This window comes from Mytilus edulis, chromosome 4, assembly GCF_963676685.1.
Source record: "Mytilus edulis chromosome 4, xbMytEdul2.2, whole genome shotgun sequence".
Classification (NCBI taxonomy): Eukaryota; Metazoa; Mollusca; class Bivalvia; order Mytilida; family Mytilidae; genus Mytilus; species Mytilus edulis.
Window position 1 is genome coordinate 61,898,153 of NC_092347.1, and position 21,180 is coordinate 61,919,332.

Sequence of the window (21,180 nt, forward strand, 5' to 3'; positions counted from 1 at the left end):
CTATTCATATTTGTATCAGAACCTGTTCTATCTGTAATCAATTATATATATATATATATAAGAGAGAGACTTTGCATTTAGAATTAAAATAGTCCACGTTTTTATTGTTTTAGATAATGTTAATTGTAAAAACAAAAAGTTAAATTCTCATTTTTTTTGCATTCAAAATAAATTTCAGATTACGTATTTTGAAATAGCCTAAGGAATTGTTTCGTTTAAATAATATCACTAGGCAACAATTTTGTTTTAGAATAAAGCTGAATAACTTAAAACGTCCGATTCATGATTTACATAAAATCTTTCGAAAATCAATAAAATTACATTATTATTGTTAAAATATGAAGGCAGATGGTTTTCACACAAATCGATTTCAGACGTACAGGTAAACTAAAAATTTGAATAAAAATAATTAATGATTTCTAACGTGAAATTATATCAATGGTATGATGCAAATATGATTAAGATTAGAGATAAATTTTGACTGATTAACCTGGGCGTTGATGCACAATATTCGCCAGGTATTTTGATGGTAGAGGTTAGAGGTCATCAGTGTCGATAATTGAAGGGATGTCAATATCAATATGGCGAAACAAGACAGGTAAGTCCTATTATTTTTATAACTTAAGAAAATGTCTTTCAAGATTTAGATTAATATTTTCACCAGTAACTGAATACGAATATAATGATTTCCTTTCTTAAAGTTTGAATTGTTCTCTTTTTCATACGCCTACATATATAATATATCAATATACATTTACTAGGTTCAGTAACAATAATACGTCTTAATTGTTCTAGAAATTACGCCAGAAATATTGATAATTATACATTGTAAAAGGAAAAATATTTTTATTATTTTGACTCATCAGGACAACTGAATTAGACGATTAGATTATTTATAAATGTTGGTTTAAACAAGGAATTTTTGTGGGAGAAGATCACCAGCTTCTTTAAAATTGCGCAATGCAACCAGTTTATTATAAGATATACGTTTTCGGAAAGCTTCCATTGATTACGAAGCGATCAAAGTTTTAGAAATGGTCACCCTGAATTGTAATGATAAGTTATAAAGAAAAAGATGTATGTTTTACAAAGGACCCGGACGGGTACATAGTTAGAAAACATTCTTCTCTCAAGGGATTAATATAAGTTGCAATAACTTGTTTCTCAATCCACTATCAATGAATATGTTTAAACTAAAACATTCTTTGTTTCATACATTCTAACACTTTTGTTCGTTAATCCTGTAAAAATCTTTAAAAAAATAAATGAAAAAATATCTACAAATATATTGAAAACTTGTAACCAAATCCATCATTTTTTTTTATTTTCATATACATTAATCTAGTTTTATGTAAATTTATGAAACAAATTCCAGAAAATAACAATTCAATTTATTATATAAATACACATTTTGATTTTTCTTATTTCGACCCTTTGGCCAATTTGATGATCATAACGTAAAACAATATCAACAAAGTCATCAATAACATGGTACATCATACATATAATTGTTCGGATACATAAAATGGTAGCACGGCCTTGTTCCGAGAACTATAAAACTGACATGATTTGATGGCCGGAATGTCCGTCATTATCATCACGAACTATTTATTGACAGGTTTAATTATACAAGACATAATGGATTTAATTATTTTTCGTTTGATTGTATTGTGGTTTTCTTTTGTCATTCCTCTTATCCAACCGGAAGCCAGTTTCGGTTCTACGCAATACTAGTCATAGAGTTCTAGCGAATTGCAGGGGCGGATCCAGTCATTTTTAAAAGGGGGTTCCAACTATGTCCCCATTTAAATGCATTGATCGGCCAAAAAAAGGGGGTTCCAACCCCCGGACCCCCTGGATCCGCCACTGAATTGACATGCATGTGTAGAATTGTATCAAGTTGATAACCCGCTTAGTGTTCTAACACGTTTATATTCCTGTGAAGAGTACTAGAGGTTTATTTGCACGTTCAGAAAACAGAGGGTTGATGTGTTCATCCAGGGTAACTAAATGTACTTATTAAAGACTTAATGGAAAAAAATTAGCGATTGCAGGTTACTGTGCAGCTTCGACAATCTGCAAAACCCATCCGAAGTACAGTATTAAGGCTGTATAACAAAATACAAAACAAACGTCTTTTACCGTACCCTAGTGACTTAGCTTTTAGACCAAACAATACTTCATAACCAGTTTCTTATACTTTTATTGTCGCCCTCTTGGTGATACGTTCATATAACAAACAACCTCCTTGATATAACAAAGCAATACTTTAAATAATAACATTCTGTGACATAAAAGATTACGAAAAATAATAGACAAATGTGAAATAAAGTCTTTATTCTATTCTTTACTAATTCGGGAAGTAACATACTTACGTTTTTAAGCTTACTAGATACGAGATGATAAATTGTTTTTGATAAATAAAATCTAAGCAGATGTAATTTGAGTACAGGGAGCGATGCACTAAACGGCACGTTTACATCAGCATATCCGTGATTGATCAGCAACAAAAAAAATTGCTCAAAGTCCAAATTCATTCACACCCTTATTATCAAATCAACAACTCTCACTTTGGTTATTATCTGGTTCAAAATTGCTCTGAAACCCTTATAGGATTTGTTTGGGCAGTGTCTTATAGCAAAAAATCACATCCTGGAAAATATAGAGGAGCAGCAGATAAACTACACTGTACTACATGGTATTGTAGAAGTGTATGAATAGGAGCAAGAACACACAATGAATCTAATTAAAATATTGATCTCTGATTACGTTATACTACATATATCAGAGATCAATATTTTAATTAGATTGAAGAACACATTAAATAAATCCAAATAAGTAAAATCTTAAAGAGAACGAACTAATAAATAAACAGCTGCGCCATGAGCGCACGATACGCCCGTCGTCTTGTGTGAAAGTTTTATGCAATAATCATAAATAGTTTCTGAGAAAGTTTTAAGCAATAACCATATGTTGTTTTTGAGATACGGAGGGACATATGATCCCCCCTTTTTTTTCTTCAAAAAAACTAAATATCACTAAAATAAAATTTTGAGTCAAAACCAAAAAGTATACAGATCTTTAGATTAATATAAAAAAGAAGTGTGTAAATTTTTAAGCAATAATTATAAATTGTTTTTGAGATACGGCGCGACATGTAAAAAAACCCTCCCCCTTTTTTACAAAATACAAAATAACTGAAAACTAAAATTTTGAATCATCACCAAAAAGTATACAGATGTTTAGATTAATATAACAAAGAAGTGTGTAAAGTTTTAAGCAATAATCATAAATCGGTTTTGAGATACGGCGCGACATGTAAACCCCCTCCCCCTTTTTTACAAAATACTCAATAACTCAAAAATGAAATTTTGAATCATCACCAAAAAGTATACAGATCTTAAGTTTAATATAACTAAGAATTGTGTAAAGTTTTTTAAAAGCAATAATCAAAAATCGTTTTTGATGTACGGTGCGACATGTGAAAAAAAAAACCACACCCACTGCTTTAGTTACAAAGTGCCGTAACTCAAAAAGTTTTAATCTTATTTTCACCAAAAAGTATACATATCATAACTGTTCACTACGGTAATGACATTTGACACGGATATACGTAGATTACTGTTATGGACATCTGAAAAAAGCACTAAAAGGATTTTTCTTCCAATAACCATAACATTTTTATCACGGGTTTATAAATAAGTCAATTAAAATGGCAACTAATGATTTTTTTATATGTATGTGGCTAAAAAATATTAATAGAAATGATGAATAATGATGATTTTTAGCGATACATGACGTGTAACGAATTTGATTTTAAATTTACTTGTTGTATTCAATTCAGGGTTTCAAATGACATACCAACTTCGGGATCAGATCTTCAAGAAAAAATAATATATTTATTCATTGATGAAACCATTCAAAGGTACAACAGTATATATATATTTGGGTAATGGAGCTTTGATATATAAGCTTTTATTGTAGCTTTGCAAAGTCTTCAAAAGACGAGACTATAAGTGTGCCTTAGACTGCAAATAACACTAAACATTTATATCCGACAACGCTTTTGTGTACTTTCTATAAAATAGCTGATAAAAAGCAGCTATACAAATTATACATATTTAATATGTGTGAATGATAATTTATGAAATAATAACAATGTAAAAACAGCTGCTTTATATGCTTTAATGTGTATAACACATATACTCGTGCTCGTATATATTTGGATACTAATTATTTCTTCAATATTCATAAGGAATTCTTCGCTACTGGCCATTGGTTACGATCCAGTCCCCTTCGCTCCAGGTTCAATACACCATTTTCTACATTTGAAAATGCCTGTACCAAGTCAGGAATATGACAGTTCTTGTCCATTCGTTTTTGATGTGTTTTGTTATTTGATTTTGCCATGTGATTATGGACTTTCCGAATTGATTTTCCTCTGAGTTCAGTATTTTTGTGATTTTACTTTTTCGTAACCCTCAGGCCTGGGCAGGGAAGATGGCCGTAGTATGGAATAACGGTACACAAATAAGCTATAACAGCTTTGGAGCATAGGATAAAGAAGCACAATTATTATAGGCTAAATAATACATATACATATATACGATAAAGCTGTCTGGAAATAACAGACAACTGACCTAATGGCTACTATGAAGTATTTAATTATGAATAAGGCGTCAATGATAAAAGGTCCATTAATGGTCAACTCTCCTCTGGAAATACTTACGTTACCATTACAAATTAATTGATTGTTATAAAATGTTTGTCCGGTGTCGTGTTAATATATTCATTGTTTATTCAAGATGACAATTATACATACAAACAGAATATATAATGAATTAATTTGAGCTAGCATGATCTCACGAAAAAAATGTTTGGTATTGACGAAATATTTATCTGAAAAAGTGCGAAAAATACTAGATGAAAAATGTTTGTTCAGTGTTTGTTTGTTTGTTTGTTTATCCTACATTGGCTAGATATATAGAGTCTTTTGTGGGTCTGTCCCAAGTCGGGAACCTCCGACCATGTTAGACTTTTATGTTTTTTTTCAAATTTAGTTCATTTATATTTTTTGGAGTTTGATCTGACTTCAACTTTCATTCAACTAGTACACTTTTTGTAAAAAAAATAGATGTCAGTTGAAGCCGCCACCGAGTGTGGGATTTTCTCGCTGTGTTAAAGACCCACTGGTGGTCTTCGACTGTTTTCTACTATTTGGTCGGGTTGGTGTTTCTTTGACATATTCCCTATTTCCATCCTCAATTTTATCATATGCATGTACATGAAATGGATGATTTGGAAGCTTTGTAAGCAATTGTACATCTAAATTTAGGCGATTTGGCTTTACACGTGTATATGACTATGAGCATGGCGCGCTCTGGATTTTTTTCTATAAATATTCATTTATTTGAATCGGAGACATATATATTACAAATTATCATGTCTCTGTTTAAATACTAATTCTCAAGGGAAATATTCACAGTTTTCATTCCAGATAAGTAAACATTCTCATGCAATATTCATTACTAACAATTTAGAAATGTATATTAATTTGGCAGTTTACACCTGTAATACTGGAATGTGGTCACAAGACCATTATCACGTTGTTGTCTTTTATCTGTTACCTGACAGATGGTAATATTATACGGGCAATAACAATCATGTTGACTGATAACTGTCTTTGCTGTTTACACCTTTTATATGTTTCATTATATCGGCAAAGAAAAAACATTGTTAGGATCTACAAAAAAGGTGAATTCAATATAGTATTGTAAAAAAAAAGAGAAAGAAGTGATAGAGTATCCATCAAGTAAGAAGACTTCTTGGCTGCAGAAGAGACAAGTCTTCAAGAATTTATCTTATCCGGTTTTAGTATTAAGCGAACTTAGTATATACTCAAATTGTGAAAGGAATGTTACATGTAACTGTTAAACTCGGAGATACATTTTAATAAGAATGACGGGGTGATGAAAATATGGTCATTTTTTCCAACCGTCAATAAAACCCTTGCCAAAAAAGGGTGTCGTTTGGCTATGTACGCAACCACGTCCGATTAGAAGGAGACGTAAAATCTGATTCCTCGTATAAAGAGAGTGTCACGCTCTTTATATAAAAAACACCTTGCAATTATAATATCTTTATGATGACAACTCATTAAAGAGTCCGCGTGTGGCCTGTTGCTAGGCAAAATTTCTGTCCCGATTCAATGCCCTCGTCTTCCAGTGACATTCCAAATTTCCCTACATGTACTTTCATCCCAAATGTCCACTATTACAGGACCTACATATTGTATTCATTGTTTATTGATTCTACTGATTAACATGCATGAAATGGTGCCACTAAACGTTAAGCAACCAACAATCAATCATCACTTTAAAAAATACTTTTTATCCCCTTCTATAGTAAAATTAAATCAATAATTTGGTGTGACTTATGAAATGTGAGTGTTCATTGAACGCGTAAAGAAGGATACATTGTGTTTCTCTTTTTAAATCTTCAACGAAATATCTAGTATAAATAGGTGCGCAAATAATGAGAATTTTGAACAAATAATTTTGTTCCGGTTTATAATAACGAACTCAGATCACTATCAAAATTATGCAGATATGCCTATATGCAATTAAGAATACATGTACATTTATTTGACTGTTAATATCTTATGTAATTTGTTTCATTGATGTTTTTTTTTTAAACTCTGCTCTGGTCAAGGCTTAAAACAGAATAAAATGATCATAATACGTCCATATCTCTCGATTATTTAAAAAAAAGAAGAAAAAAGAACCAGTTGTAATAAATTATTTAGCTCAACATGGGTCCTTTAATTGGAATAAAACATCTTTATCTTTATCTTAATCATTTGTACTTGGTCAGGATGTTCTCGGACTCGCTGTAGGCAAAATATAGTCACATAGTTATGACAAAATCTTCGGGTGTGAGGTAGAGGTTAATTCGATTGTATTGATATATGTAATGTATAATAGATAGATAAAAGATAAACAATTCACTAAGGGAAATTAGCATAACAGTAACAATACAATTACAGTTCATGTTATTGTACGTTTTACTTATGTAAGGAAAATCGTCTTATAATGGACATATCTTATAGTTTTAAATTTACAGGGTATTTCTTTTTTTAAGAAATAAATTTTAGACTTATTGTGTTAATACTCTCGGTATAACAGTTTAAAACTGGGAAGATACATTGTGAAATCGTTAACATTTGTAACAATAGAACATTTATATTTGGTATACATGTATATCTATTTACCATAATTACTTTTTGTGAGGGGTCATTTTTAAGGGAGAGGGATTGATATCGGAATAAATGAACTATTTGAGTAACTTACAGTTTCCACTTTTATTTTTGAAGGAGCAAAAAAATAAACGAAGTTCATACAGTGTAAAAATGAATGAAATTCTGATAGTGCAACCTCAGAGATATGTGTAGTACCATAAATGTCTCTGGCAAACTGTTATGACACAGATTTTGACTTTCAAACTGTGAAATTGATCTAAACTAAATCTGTGACGTCATTGTGTTTATTAATGTTTAAGAAATCTAATGCGTTTACAATTTGCTTTGATCCATGAAATGACATTTAAGAAGAAAGTTGTGAAATTTTATCAATTCGAAAGCACCTGTATTATAGTTGGATAGTTCGTTCTGAGCTATATTAAGGTTCCAATTAAGATTTGTGTACTTTCTTCAGAGAAAGATGCTTTTTTGTTTGTAGAACACATTAATATATATCATTTCAACACAAATGTAATATGTGTTTACTCTGGACGTATGAATTATGAAACAATCTATTTTAATTTGTAATTTGAAATCAAATTTTAAGAAACGTTAAATCAGTATGGTCGTTTTCGTCCCAAAATAATCTACATGTGACATATATAGTTATCAAAGGTACCAGGATTATAATTTAGTTCGCCAGACGCGCGTTTCGTCTACATAAGACTCATCAGTATATTATATATAGCAAATATTCACATGCGAACCTTAACTACCTTTTTGAGAGAGAAAATAGAATGATTACTAATTGATTCATATATGATAAATCTTACTCAAATATTTCTATTCTAACCAGTTATTATCCCTAAAAGTTCAGCCACATGCATGGTTTTAATCATATACTTAGGTGAATAGACCTAGTTTTTACATGGTAATACACCACTTACAGATGTAATGACATCTTTACTTGACCGGTTGATGACAAACAGTTTTAAAATGTATCAATATGGCCCTATTGTGTCGGTGTAAATATACACAGTCAAACGTGTATTAAGAAACCACTTAAGGGAGAGCAAAAAAGCGGTCTCTTAAGACAGGCGGTCTTTTTAATACAGGTTCAATTTGTATGAAATGTACTACAGAGGGATCTAAAACTATTAAATGGGTTTTTGCTTGATACAGGTGGTCTCTTAAGCAGGTTTGACTGTATATGGCATGATCATTGCTGTGTCCTTATCCCTTGCCTATTTGCTTGAATTTTGTGACACCCCTTTCCAGTCCTGATTTTGATGGTATAGGGTATCGTTCAAATTTTCTATTTGTTTGCGTGTTAATATACATAGATATAAAAAGATGCGGTATGGGGGCCAATGAGACAATTCTCTATCCAAGTTACAATTTGTTAAAGTAAGCCATTATAGGTCAAAGTACGGACTCAACACGGAGCCTTGGTTCATACCGAACAGCAAGCTAGCAAGGGCCCAAAAATGACTACTGTAAAAGCATTCTAACAGGAAAACCAACGGTCTTATCTAAATAAAAAATGAAAATAGAGAAACACTGATGAACCATATCAACAAACAACAACCAATGAATATTGGGTTTTCTGAAAATTTTGAGTGTCGTTATTAATGTTTGGTATGATTTTGTTCTCTATATTTTTTATCCCCCTTTTTTAATCTTGTTTGTTCGATATTTCCCTCCTTGTGAATTATTTATTGCTGCATACAAGTCAGTGAACTTACAGACTGACTGCAATAACAAAGATGTTCCTTGGGAGTTTTTATTAGATCACTGACATAGAATAAAGCTTGAAGTTGTAATCATTTAATCTTGACTGCGTGCAAGAGTCATGTTAAAATTACTAGAAAAAACTGCATTCTGCACGCTATATTGTAATCAAGTTCAACTACGACTAAATTGAAAAATGCTGTTAATTTTTCATTTAAAAATATTAAGATAAAATGACTTCTGTAATAATATGCACCGAATTCAATCTTACCAGCATTGAGGCAGTTTAAGTTCAATGTTGACAAAAGGGCAAGTTTTCATTCAATGTTGCCATTAGAGTCAGTTATCAATCAATGTTGCCATTAGAGTCAGTTATCAATCAATGTTGCCATTAGAGCCAGTTATATTAAATGTTGCCAAAGAGCAAGTTATAACTCAAACTTGTCAAAGAGCAAGTTATAATTCAAAGTTATCAATAACCAGTTACGATTTAATTTTACCAGAATTGAACCAGTTATTATTAAATGTTGCTTTTGCCGAACCAGTTATTTTCAATGTTTCCAGAATTGAGCCGTTATAACACTAACCCTTTTTTTCTATATATTGTGTTTGTGTATGTTGTTTTCAAGCATATTTAGTAAATGGTCTATAATATTTCTGCTCTTTTCCATACGATTTTACAATAGTTTATATATTTAGACCCTCCATTTGTGGAAAATAATAATAGAGGGTCAAAATTTATAAAATATAACTATATCATATTGACACAAGCAGCAGGACAAAATACTAGAATTTCATTTCAATGTGTTATATATATAGCGAAAGCTCTATTTTAAGAGCCCAAGTGGTCGTGTGGTCTAGCGGGACTGCTGCATTGCAGGCGATTTGGTGTCATGATATCACAGTAGCATGGGTTCGAATCCCGGCGAGGGAAGGACCAAACATTTGCGAAATCAAATTTACAAATCTAACATTGTTGGGTTGATGTTTAGACGAGTTGTATATAAAAAGTCTATAAAAAAGACCAACCAGCAAATTTACTATGTACCGGATCTAAAATAGGCGATACTATGCAGATAAGGAAAACATTATATCAGTCTAAAGATTTGCACAACGGTACTAGAACATACAGCTTGAAATAATTATTAATCAAATTCAAATTTGAATTAAAATCTCACTTTTTATATGTTTTCCGAATCTATCATGAAACATATCTAACATGTCAATTTCAAGACTATGAAACAGGAAACGTTTTCTACATCTATAACTTGTGTATTGTATAGTTTCTGCATATTTAGATACCCCACGCATAGTAACAATTGTATGTATTTAAGTAGTTTCATTTGCCCCCACAGGTGTTGTCGATCTCTGAAGACATTTATAAGAGGATTATGTGTTGAGTGTACCATTATAGCACTGACAGTTGTTGACATATTTTTCATAACAGTAGAATTATTGATCAGGGCAGAAGTTTTGCAAGGTAAGAATTGTAATATCTTTGAAAAACAAGAAACATCAATGGCTTAAACAAACAGATTAACTTTATTCTGAAATAGAGATTATTGACTAATGCATAGCATAGGTCTTGGTGCAGTTCATATCTACATTCCTCATGCATATTATATAACCTTTATTGTGGGAGGTAATAAAAAAGCATAATACATATCAGTATTAATGACAGTCATGGTTACAGCTTAAAGAGTCCCGTTACTAGCCAAACTATGTAATGTGATAGAGCAGCAAAAAATACAAAAAGCTTTCAGGCCAGGTAAAATCAAGAGAAACCTAATGATTATTTTACTGCTTCCATGTAAGGATGTTCATGAATATAAATGTTTAAAAGAGAGCCAAAAGATACCGGAAGGGCATTTCTCTTGATTTTACCTGGCCTGAAAGCTTTTTGTATTTTTTGCTGCTCTATCACATTACATAGTTTGGCTAGTAACGGGACTCTTTAAGCTGTAACCATGACTGTCATTAATACTGATATGTATTATGCTTTTTTATTACCTCCCACAATAAAGGTTATATTATAATATGCATGAGGAATGTAGATATGAACTGCACCAAGACCTATGCTATGCATTAGTCAATAATCTCGAGAGTTAAATAACAACGCCATGGCTAAAAAAAGAAAAAGAAAAATAGTACACAACACACAAAATAGAAAACTAAAGACTAAGCAACACGAACTCCACCAATGGGGAAAATCCAGGTGCTCTTGAAGGGCAATCAGATCCTGCATAAGAATTATGAAAGTTGACTCATCTACATTTAAACATCCGAGAAGGGAATGGTGAGAATCTGCATGGCATAGATTGTGAATAAAAAGACTTGTAATCTTGAATTGTAGTATTTGTAAACGGTCACTTAATGAAGCACAAATTAAACTGTCTGCCGTGGTAACATTTATTAAACTGTAAACAGTTTGTGCACAGTCAAATGATGCTAGATTTTCCCATTTGCTCTTAATATCTTTTCTAAAAGTTCAAATTGATAAAATTATATCATAGTCCATCAAAGTACAAGTTATTACAATTTTTAGAAAATCACATATCACCTATAAGATGACCGACCAGCACGTGGAGATAGGTCTTATCACAAATATAAACATTATAGATAATTATGTTTACCAGTATTAGATATACATGTAAATGAGATTCCTCCTATTTGTTAAACGTTCAGTGACAAATAGTTCATGTGTATTGAGGACGATTTATATTTAAAAAGCTGGTAAAGCTATTACGGATCTTTCGTTTTGCTTAACCAATAAGTAAACTTTATAGTGGTTTACTTTTATAAATTGTTATTTAGATGGAGAGAGTTGTCTCAATGGCACCAACACCGCATTTTCCTGTATCTATTTAATTCTGTATGGTTATAATAATTTTTAGCTGTGAATAAAAAATATGATTCCGTATAGTATTATAGTATATCACATTTTTTACTTTCTTATATTCAGCATACTGGTATTTTACAAGTCGAAGGAACGCCAAAGCTGTCTTATTTCTAATCTGACATAAGATGATTTTCTATTCTTTCATACATTCAATATCTTGTTAATTTTTGTCACATTTTTGCATACTGAAACTCATTTATCGCGTGTAGTATACATCTGGAAGATTTTGTTTTGTGTTTCAGATCCTTTGGAAAGCAAGTCAATAGACTATCTTAGTAGTCAAAGTTCGAATACAACTGCACAGAATGATATTGACCCAGGAGGAGGTTGTCGTACATGTAATTTTGATACGTCTCTTGGAGCTGCATACTGTGTCTCACATTACATAAGTTTAGTTATAGCTATGATCTTCTTTATAGAGGTACTATTCAATGGTTACTACATTTATAATTATGCATGCATCATCTTCATTATTATATTGAGTCATTATCAGTTGGAACTTTTTAAAATTCTAAATACCACAAGCCTATGAAACTAAGGTTGATTCGGGTTGTAGTGGAATCACTCACAATTTTCTAGCGTTTTAAGACTGCTTGATTGATTGTTGGTTGCTTCGCTTACAGTGGCAAATATTTCATGCATGTAAAGGACGAAGCTTATGATGAGCAGCGGTCATGTGAATGATATACCTGTATAAATAAATATATATATATAATACTATGCATGTTTTAGAAATGCTTTGAAATACTCACTCATTTGATCTTAAAAACCAATTTTGGTTAATTTTTATTTCTGTCTCCTTAATTAAGTTTGGTAAACACGGACATGTGGTATGATTGCCAATGAGAAAATCAACCACCATGCAGAGACCGGCAAAATGACGTAGATGTTTAACATATTTTTCAAAACATTTTAAAACATTTTGGTTTCTTTTAATGACAATTTAGAGCATAAAAGAGGGTTTTTCCCCAATTCGATTACATAATGGCAATTTTTCTTCTTTTTTTCAGTTATTATTCCGATTTGTTACCGGCTGTTCAAAAATGTGTAAAGATGTAATACAGGTAATCTAAAATATATTTATTAACCTTTTTTTGTTAATATAGCACGAGAAATGTTGAATATTTGTAGATAAAAAAAATGTTTGAAAATGTTCCTTTCGGTGAAATGCAGATTCGTCCCCATTTAAACAAACTTGGTCGTTGACAATTGAAATAGTATCAAATATCACACTTTTACTATACAATATAAGTGTGGACACAGATCAGTGTTGGTAGGAATTCTAAATTTATGTTAGTGTTATCATCACCGAGTTTGTGTTTGTATATGAATGTCAATATGATAAAAATCCCGATATATCGCAATTCCTGTGCTTGTCTATTATAAGGGTAACGAAATCCGAGATCTATATTTCAATTAGATTGTATTAATGTACGAAGAAACCATTACTGCACTGGATCCGTGCTCTTTAAGAAATGTTATTTGTCCAAGATCCAAACTTCATTTACTGTTCATGAAAATGCTGTATGAATTTGTCTATGACTATTGATATACATGTAGAGGGTATATAGGGCGACATGAGTTCATATCTTGCTTTTTACTTTCAAGTGTAGTCGTACTCCCTTTAACTTCGACAATCTATGCAATGATACTATATTTTGGATCATGCATTATGTGAGAGAGGTTGTGCTTATGTGTCATACCGTTATTTCAGAATTCAGTGCTTTTTCTAGTACGAATTCTTAAATTTGTTCTATAATAAACTTTCGTTCGTCAGTTGTTCGAAATTTAATGAGGGGAGGGATGAGATTTAAAGAAAGAAAAGCAAGTTTAATCCCGCCATGCATTCATGTGCCTGCCCAAAGTTAGATCGTCGACAACTAAAGGTCTGATCATCTTGTTTTTCAGCTGATAGATAGTTTTACAGTATTTAACCTTGCTGCTATTGAGGTGTTGTTCACAATTTTTTGGGAGAAAACTTTGTGCTTTCATATAGCTATAGAAGCCATTACCTTTATAGTAGCACTAAGGTTATTTCGAATACCAAAAGCATGTAATGGTAAGTACTTATTTTCAGTCATTTATGGAAATTTTAAAGAACGCTTGCCAAAAACTATGCACTTAGAAAGAAAGCTACTGAAGCATATCGTAAGCTTTACTTCGGTTAAGAAAAGATAGTTTCTTAATATATGTGGAAAAGATGAGAGGTACATTTTCATTTTCATAAAATATTTTACTTTCGATGACATGAAACTGGTGGTTTTTTAGATAAATTAGAATAGTCAAAACTTTTATAAGCTTAACAATATTATACAATGTAAATGTTCTTCAATTTTCATTCAAGTATTAAAAGAAGATTATTCTGAAAAGATGGATTTGGAAGTGCATTATTTAAGCAAGGCCAAATCTAAAGCAGAAGAACGTTCAAGAGAGCTTGCTAATACAGTACAGAAGCAACAGGTAATAGTATTTACCTTGCACATCATACGAGTAATACCTGTTCTCCCCAAATTAAGACAGAGTGGGTGCAGGATATTACCGAATATCAGTCTTTCAATTGTTCATAACTAACTATAAAGAAATAAAAAACTAAAACCCCAAACGAAAGAAATGATTTAAATTTAAAAAAGGTCAAACTGAAAAACAGGATGTGTTTATTTTAATTCATGGTATTTCATCGAGGAATGAAACCTTTATCTTTTTTGACATGCAGTCTGTATTTTTTTCTTCAATCTGGAATTTGTAACGAAATTGTGAATTACTACATTTCTTTCAAAGAAGCAGAATTATAAAAATAAACTTGCATTATGCCACAGGACTTAAATATGTTGTGACTTTTCGTTTGACTTTATTTCAATTTTCATTTTCTATTTTAACACTATGTTGTAAATCTTATCTAGATTATCTTAATTTTGGCAAATTTTGTGAATAAGTATAAAAGTGAACAGCAACTATGAAATTTAGAATATATCGGGTGCCATATCTGTAATTGTAATTCTTAATTTTGATAGTGTTTAGTGTATCCTTTTGCTGTGGTCAGTTATTTTCATTTTTTGTCTTTCTCTATTTTGATAGACTGAAATAGAGACACTGCGGAAACAGTTAGGGTCAGGTTCTCTGTATGAAAATGATATTATAGTACACACACGAGGGACAGATGATCTAGGTGCGTATATGATAACACAATATGATCACGTAATGGATATGGTCCGATTGGTATAGCTACAAGTCTGTTCTCAATTGTGACATTACGGAATGTGGCTTGTCACAAATATTGACTTGTCATGAACACTTGACATGATGGGTGCCACAAGTGGATGAGCATCTACGTACTCTTCGAGGGCACCATATGATTACTTAACAAAGTATTTGATGTTTGCAATGTAAATTACTTGATTCATTATGAAACAAATCGGTACAGCACAGTCCTTCATGATAGCTTTTTTCAGATTTATATGCATATTGTCAATATGAATATCATATACAAGTACCCAATTTACTTGATTATTACACGTTATCCATCAAACCAAATGACCGATTTAAATTGTTCCCTAAATAGTTTGTAACTTGTTATTTACTTTGACTTTTTTCTTTCATTAGACTAAAGTGAATGCAAGTCATATGACTTAATACTTTTGTTATTTCTTACAGATTCCTCCACTATAAGTAATGGACATGTTCCTAGTGAAGCGTCAGTGACCCATAGTGGACATAGTGGACAATCTCCTAAATTTATTTCAACCATTAAAACTGACAGTCATATTGTTTCTATGACAACCCCACCTGTTCAAAATCGTGAAAGCAAAGATAGCAATGTTTCTTATGCGGTCATAGAGAATAACTCAAATAGACAAAGAAGGATAGAATCCGGTGAAAATAAAGCAATTTATAAAAATGTTTGTCATGTTAAAAGTCCCTCACAAGAGGTTAAACGGACAAGTAGTGAGGTTGGCTCAAGGATTACTTTTGAAAGTGATATCGACACTAAAAACCTTATTCATAGATCTAAAAGTACAAAAAGTTCAAAAGGAGAGGCCATTAGAAGGGCTATTGCAATGCTAGAAAACAATAAGTCGCCGATTGAAACCCATCCAGGCGGACCAAGCGTGTCCCGCACGCCATCAAATAAACTAAGTGATCTGGACAATACAAAGCTACAAGGTAATGTTTCTTTCAAATACGTATGATTTGTTTAAGGGATATTTTGGTGTTTTTTTTTAACAATTTGTTTTATTTTTGGTTATTAAAATTATGAAACGTTAATAGTATTTTTATTTTTAGACCTTCGGAAATAGGCATTGATAATAAGAATTGTCGCTAAAATTGTAGGTTACCTGGAAATGTGTTACTTTATATTAATTATATCATGATGATTCAAATCAGCAAAGAATATCTCTATCAATGAATAAGACAAAGAATTCCAAAGCGGTCTTAATTTGTTTTAAAAGTACAAAATGTATTATTTAACATATTGTAATTACAGAAAATGATTCCGGCTGTGTGAATGGTTCATTCGAGAGTGATGAAGAAGTGGTGAAGAGAAATCTCCCAGTGATGTCAGAATACCGGGGAACCCGAACATACAGAAGTGCTGTAAGTATTGTTTTTATTATTGTACAGTGACTTGGGACAGGCGTATTCATAATGTGGTGGTGTTAGACATATTAGCCAGCCCATCTTTACCTGGGATAGTTTTGAAACAACACACGATAAGAATGTCTGACAGGTCATATACTAGCTACAACTAGTCTAGTATTCGTGCTCTGGTACTGCCTTAATTTATCAAATACATTTAAAATTAATTATGCAAGTGTTCTAAGACTGAAGTTGCAAATCCCTCGGACACAGTTTTTTAGGTAGATTGTGATGTTCTGTTTTGACCATTGTTCTGTTTTGACCAATTATAGGGTCTGGTGCTTTAAACGTTTTTTTTGTCTTCTTATGAGAACACAAATACAGATCTCGATAACTTTGAGCTTTTCTTATGAAGTACAGAAATTTTTGTTTTGTTATGCACAATGAAATCGGAAGTGTAGGTTTGTATTCTCTGTTGTTGTGCATCATTGTTGTAAACATAATATGAATAGTGTGTCCGATTGCCAATCAAAATTATTGCTTTTGCTATCCTGTACAGTAGATTTCTGTTTGCTGTTCTTGATTGCCATTGCCATACAATGGATTTTGAAATCAAGATGTACATGCGACTTATTTCAAATGCAGTAACGATTGCCAGTTCTGGAAGGATTTGAACATGTTGAAGTCACAAAGATGATTGTCAACAACGGTCTCGATGGCGCCAACTTGGGCAATATCCTTGATCATAAATTAGTTCAATGGAAAATACCTCAATATTTTAAAGATCAGTCTGTATCAATCATTTCTTATACCTACATGTATATCAAATCAATTGCAACTAAAATTTTCAATTACAAACACGTTTTGCAGATCTCAATATTGACGAGTTCAAGTCCTAACCTCCTGATTGCACCTGTGCTAGATCCCAATTCACATATATTCCGGCATTCCACTTTATTACTGGTGATCACAACATTGTCAATAACACTTTCCTGCGAAATATGTTATTCAAAGGTCCGAAATATCGTGAGCCTAAATCCCTTAATTGGGAATACAACTTCAAAATACTGATGGATTCGTTCGAGGATTATGCCAGGCATTATCTTAGTTGTATACTATTGGATACCTAAAATACATCAATGTCCTTACAAAAACGGTATATTGATGGGTCTTCCAAGTGCTCCACAAAACCTCTTTAATTATTAACATCTATTTTATCAGCATTCAAGGCCGGGCCTCAAAGTTATTGTGAAACTGCCTAGAGTTGGCGTGAATCAGTTGTGGATACTAAAAAAATTCAAAGATCTTTTAGAGTACATACAATCTAAGACTCTCCCATCTTGGAATAGTATTAAAACATTTGACTTCGGGGACAAATCTTTTTTGTAAAGCATCACTCTGATTAAACAAAAACTTGTCTGAAACAGACATTATCAAGATGCTTGATTTCTTAATTGACACCATATTTGTTGCGTTTGGAGGACGGGTTTGTCAACAAACTATCGGCATTCCCATGGGAACCAATTGTGTTCATTTTCTTACCGACTGGTTCCTTTATTATTATGAGGCTGATTCATACAGAAACTTCTTAGGAAGAAAGATAAGAAGTTAGCAATATCCTTTAACTTTACTTTCCGCTATATAGATGATGTTCTCTCACTAAGGAATTCAAAATTTGATGACTGTTGAACGCATCTATCCCATCGAACTAGAGATAAAGGATACACCAGATACAGTTAAGTCTGCCTCTTATCTTGACTTACATCTAGAAATTGACAATGAGAGTCGGTTCAAAAAAAAAATTTACGACAAAAGAGATGATTTCAGCTTCCCAATTGTGAACTTTCCATTTCTATGTAGCAACATACCAGCAATACGGAGTATTACTCTCTCAATTGATACGATATTCCCGGGACTGTGTTTCCTATCATGATTTCCTTGATAGCGTGTTGCTGCTCACAAAGAAGCTATTAAACCAGAGTTCCAAATGGTGAAGTTGAAATCATCCCTTCGTAAATTTTACGGACGCCATCACGAGATGGTTAACCGTGTTTAAATATCCGTTTCACAGATGATATCGCATATGTTCCTTATGTCGTTACTACAATTCCGTTCCCTTTTCACGAATGTGACCTACCGAATTCAACTATTGACCGGGTTTGTAATAACATGAGCAACTAGACGGGTGCAACATGTGGAGTAGGATCTGCCTACCCTTCAAAAGCACCTGAGATCACCCCAGTTTTAGTGGGGTTCGTGTTACTAAGTCTTCAGTTGTCTATGTTGCGTCTTGTCTTTTTTTATTTGTCTGTTTGTCTGTTTTTTTCTTTTTTAGCCGTGGCATTGTCATTTTGTTTTTCGACCTATTAGTTTGAACCCCTCTTTCGAAAGAATTCGAGTTAACTGAATTATAATCAAAAGGTCATCTTCTATCGATTATATTTTGATACATACTGTGGATCCATTAATTTATGTTTGGTACCAATTTTATGGATCGAGTATTGGGTTTAGAAATGAAATTCAAAACAGTGTGGCTGTGGCCATTGATTGACACATTAAATTCATCCATTGACTGGGACAATTTACGTGAACGTTTGTCTGTAACGACCACTGTTCACGACGTACCTACGATAGACATTTAAACTGTGGGGTCACCAAAGGTTTCTTAACACCTTTAATTATAAAATAATTCGAAAAATTAATCAGGAATAACCTTTATGTTTTGATTTATATAATTGATATAAATCAAAACATCGTGTTATTTCTGATTAATTTTTCGAATTACTTTATTAAGGTGTTGAGAACCTTTGGTGACCCCATAGTTTAAGTGTCTTTAAAAAGTACATAGTTAGCAGTGGTCGTTACATACAAACGTTCACCTAAATTGTCTCAGTCAATGGATGAATTTAATGTGTCAATCAATGGCCACAGCCACACTGTTTTGAATTTCATTCTATGTCCACGAAATACAAATTTAGTATCATTAATTGAATCAAATAATGAAGTACCTCTAAACAGCATGGTCATTTATTAGTCTAACCATGAAAATTGATATTGAAAAGATTAGATAAATTCACAATACATAGTGCTGGTTAAGATTCTGAATTGTATGTGTTAATGCATATTAAAACTTTTATCAGTGCTTACATGTTGTGTTTTTTTTATATTGTAGGAGGGTGTTCCATTGACAGACCTGTAGTTAAAAAAATAATAAAGGAGTCTGGAATTTACATGTGGACCGATAGATAAATGCACATATGCTTTACACTATCTTGCATCATCTTTCTATCTTTCAATGTTTTGTGCATTAACGTTTTTTTAGTACTGCTCTTCTTGGATTGATTGTTTTTTAATTAAACATCCAAGCTGTTTCAGACATTGTATCTTATTTTAGATAACACAAGAATAGCTATGTTATTTTGTAAATGAAAAATTAAAAAGATAACCAAGTCTGACAGTAAAATGTGGTGGACTTTTCAGTTTGATCAGTAATTCGCATACAATATTTCAATACATATCTTAACTCCTGCAATCTTGTCATTTGAAAGTTAATATTTCATATCATCTGTGTATTTCATTCATTCATACTATAAATTGTTATATTTTTCATTTTCTATGCATTTATTTTTTTATAACGAAGCATAATTATACTGCTTGAAATATTATATAATTGATTACAATATGTTATAGATAAATAATCAAACGACTTCGAGAATTCCAATATGAATATTTTATTAACATGGCATATCTTGATATACAATTAATATTTTTTTTACATATAGTACCCCTCCCTTCAAGTCAAGCTTAATTCTATCGTTCATGCAGTCAATTAAACTATTGTATTCAAAATGAATTTCTGGATAACTAACGAGAAAGCTTTCTAAATGTTTAAAGGCTATTTTAAGTCTCAGGTCTTTATAATTGATATGCAAAGTAAGGAACATATATATAATTCTACTGCTGCTGTTTTCTAGAAACGCCCTGGTCTGTCTCAACTGGCAATAGTCCTTTGTTTTATTATATTTCTTTGTTGAAATTATTGTAAAAATTGTTTTATTATAAATAAGTTATAATAGTAAATATCTTAGATTTTATATATAAAAAAATGAAGATTTGTTTTCATGTGTGTGGTTTTTTAACGGTTTATAAAACTAAACTGTAATATTGCATAACAGACAAGGCAACGCACGGATCCTCCAAGCTGACATTATCTCTTTTCATGTAATAAAAAAGCAACATAGTATATCACCATTCAATACAAAAAAAAACCCGCCAAAAAACTTAGAAACCTAGAAACATAGACTATTTTTGATTCCTTACTTGTTACAGGACATTTTAAGAATAAATGGTGGGTTAAACCTAGTTTTATGCCTAGCCAAACTTCCCGCTTATATGGTAATATAACCAAAATGATAACATTACGTGACATGAATACAGTACAAACAAACGCAAGTGCACTCAGCACATAGAAACTTGGCAGCTATCGATATCCTTATAAAATGGACATATATATATATATATATATATATATATAAGTACGTCTGAGTCAGTGACAACCCTACAACAGATGTATCCATCGGATCGCCATCAATGATGATGATACATGGCTGTGTACATAATGTATATACAACTCGTCTAAACATCAACCCAACAATGTTAGATCTGTAAATTTGCTTTCGCAAATTTTTGGTTCTTCCCTCGCCGGGATTCGAACCCATGCTACTGTGATATCGTGACA

At 31.9% G+C, this 21,180-nt stretch overlaps 1 protein-coding gene across 2 annotated transcripts; it reads left to right on the top strand.

The window, feature by feature from the left end:
• The first annotated feature begins 357 nt into the window (after positions 1–357).
• Positions 358–20,559, top strand: LOC139520140 (uncharacterized). 2 transcript variants are annotated; one of them, XM_071312605.1, is made up of 11 exons: positions 358–598; positions 3,845–3,925; positions 10,324–10,448; positions 12,110–12,288; positions 12,878–12,931; positions 13,776–13,926; positions 14,212–14,327; positions 14,943–15,033; positions 15,519–16,028; positions 16,351–16,460; positions 19,615–20,559. In XM_071312605.1, the coding sequence occupies exons 1-11, from the start codon at positions 582–584 to the stop codon at positions 19,639–19,641; spliced, it is 1,461 nt and encodes a 486-aa protein (XP_071168706.1). In that variant the 5' UTR covers positions 358–581; the 3' UTR covers positions 19,642–20,559. The 2 variants fall into 2 exon arrangements, with proteins under 2 accessions (XP_071168706.1, XP_071168707.1); XM_071312606.1 differs by lacking the exon at positions 3,845–3,925 and having other exon boundaries at positions 391–598.
• The last annotated feature ends 621 nt before the right edge of the window (positions 20,560–21,180 follow it).

Coding starts and splice junctions, on each gene's coding strand:
- LOC139520140 (XM_071312605.1), top strand. Junction 3,926..10,323: donor ATTGATGAAACCATTCAAAG/GTACAACAGTAT, acceptor TTGCCCCCACAG/GTGTTGTCGATCTCTGAAGA. Junction 16,461..19,614: donor CCCGAACATACAGAAGTGCT/GTAAGTATTGTT, acceptor TTTATATTGTAG/GAGGGTGTTCCATTGACAGA.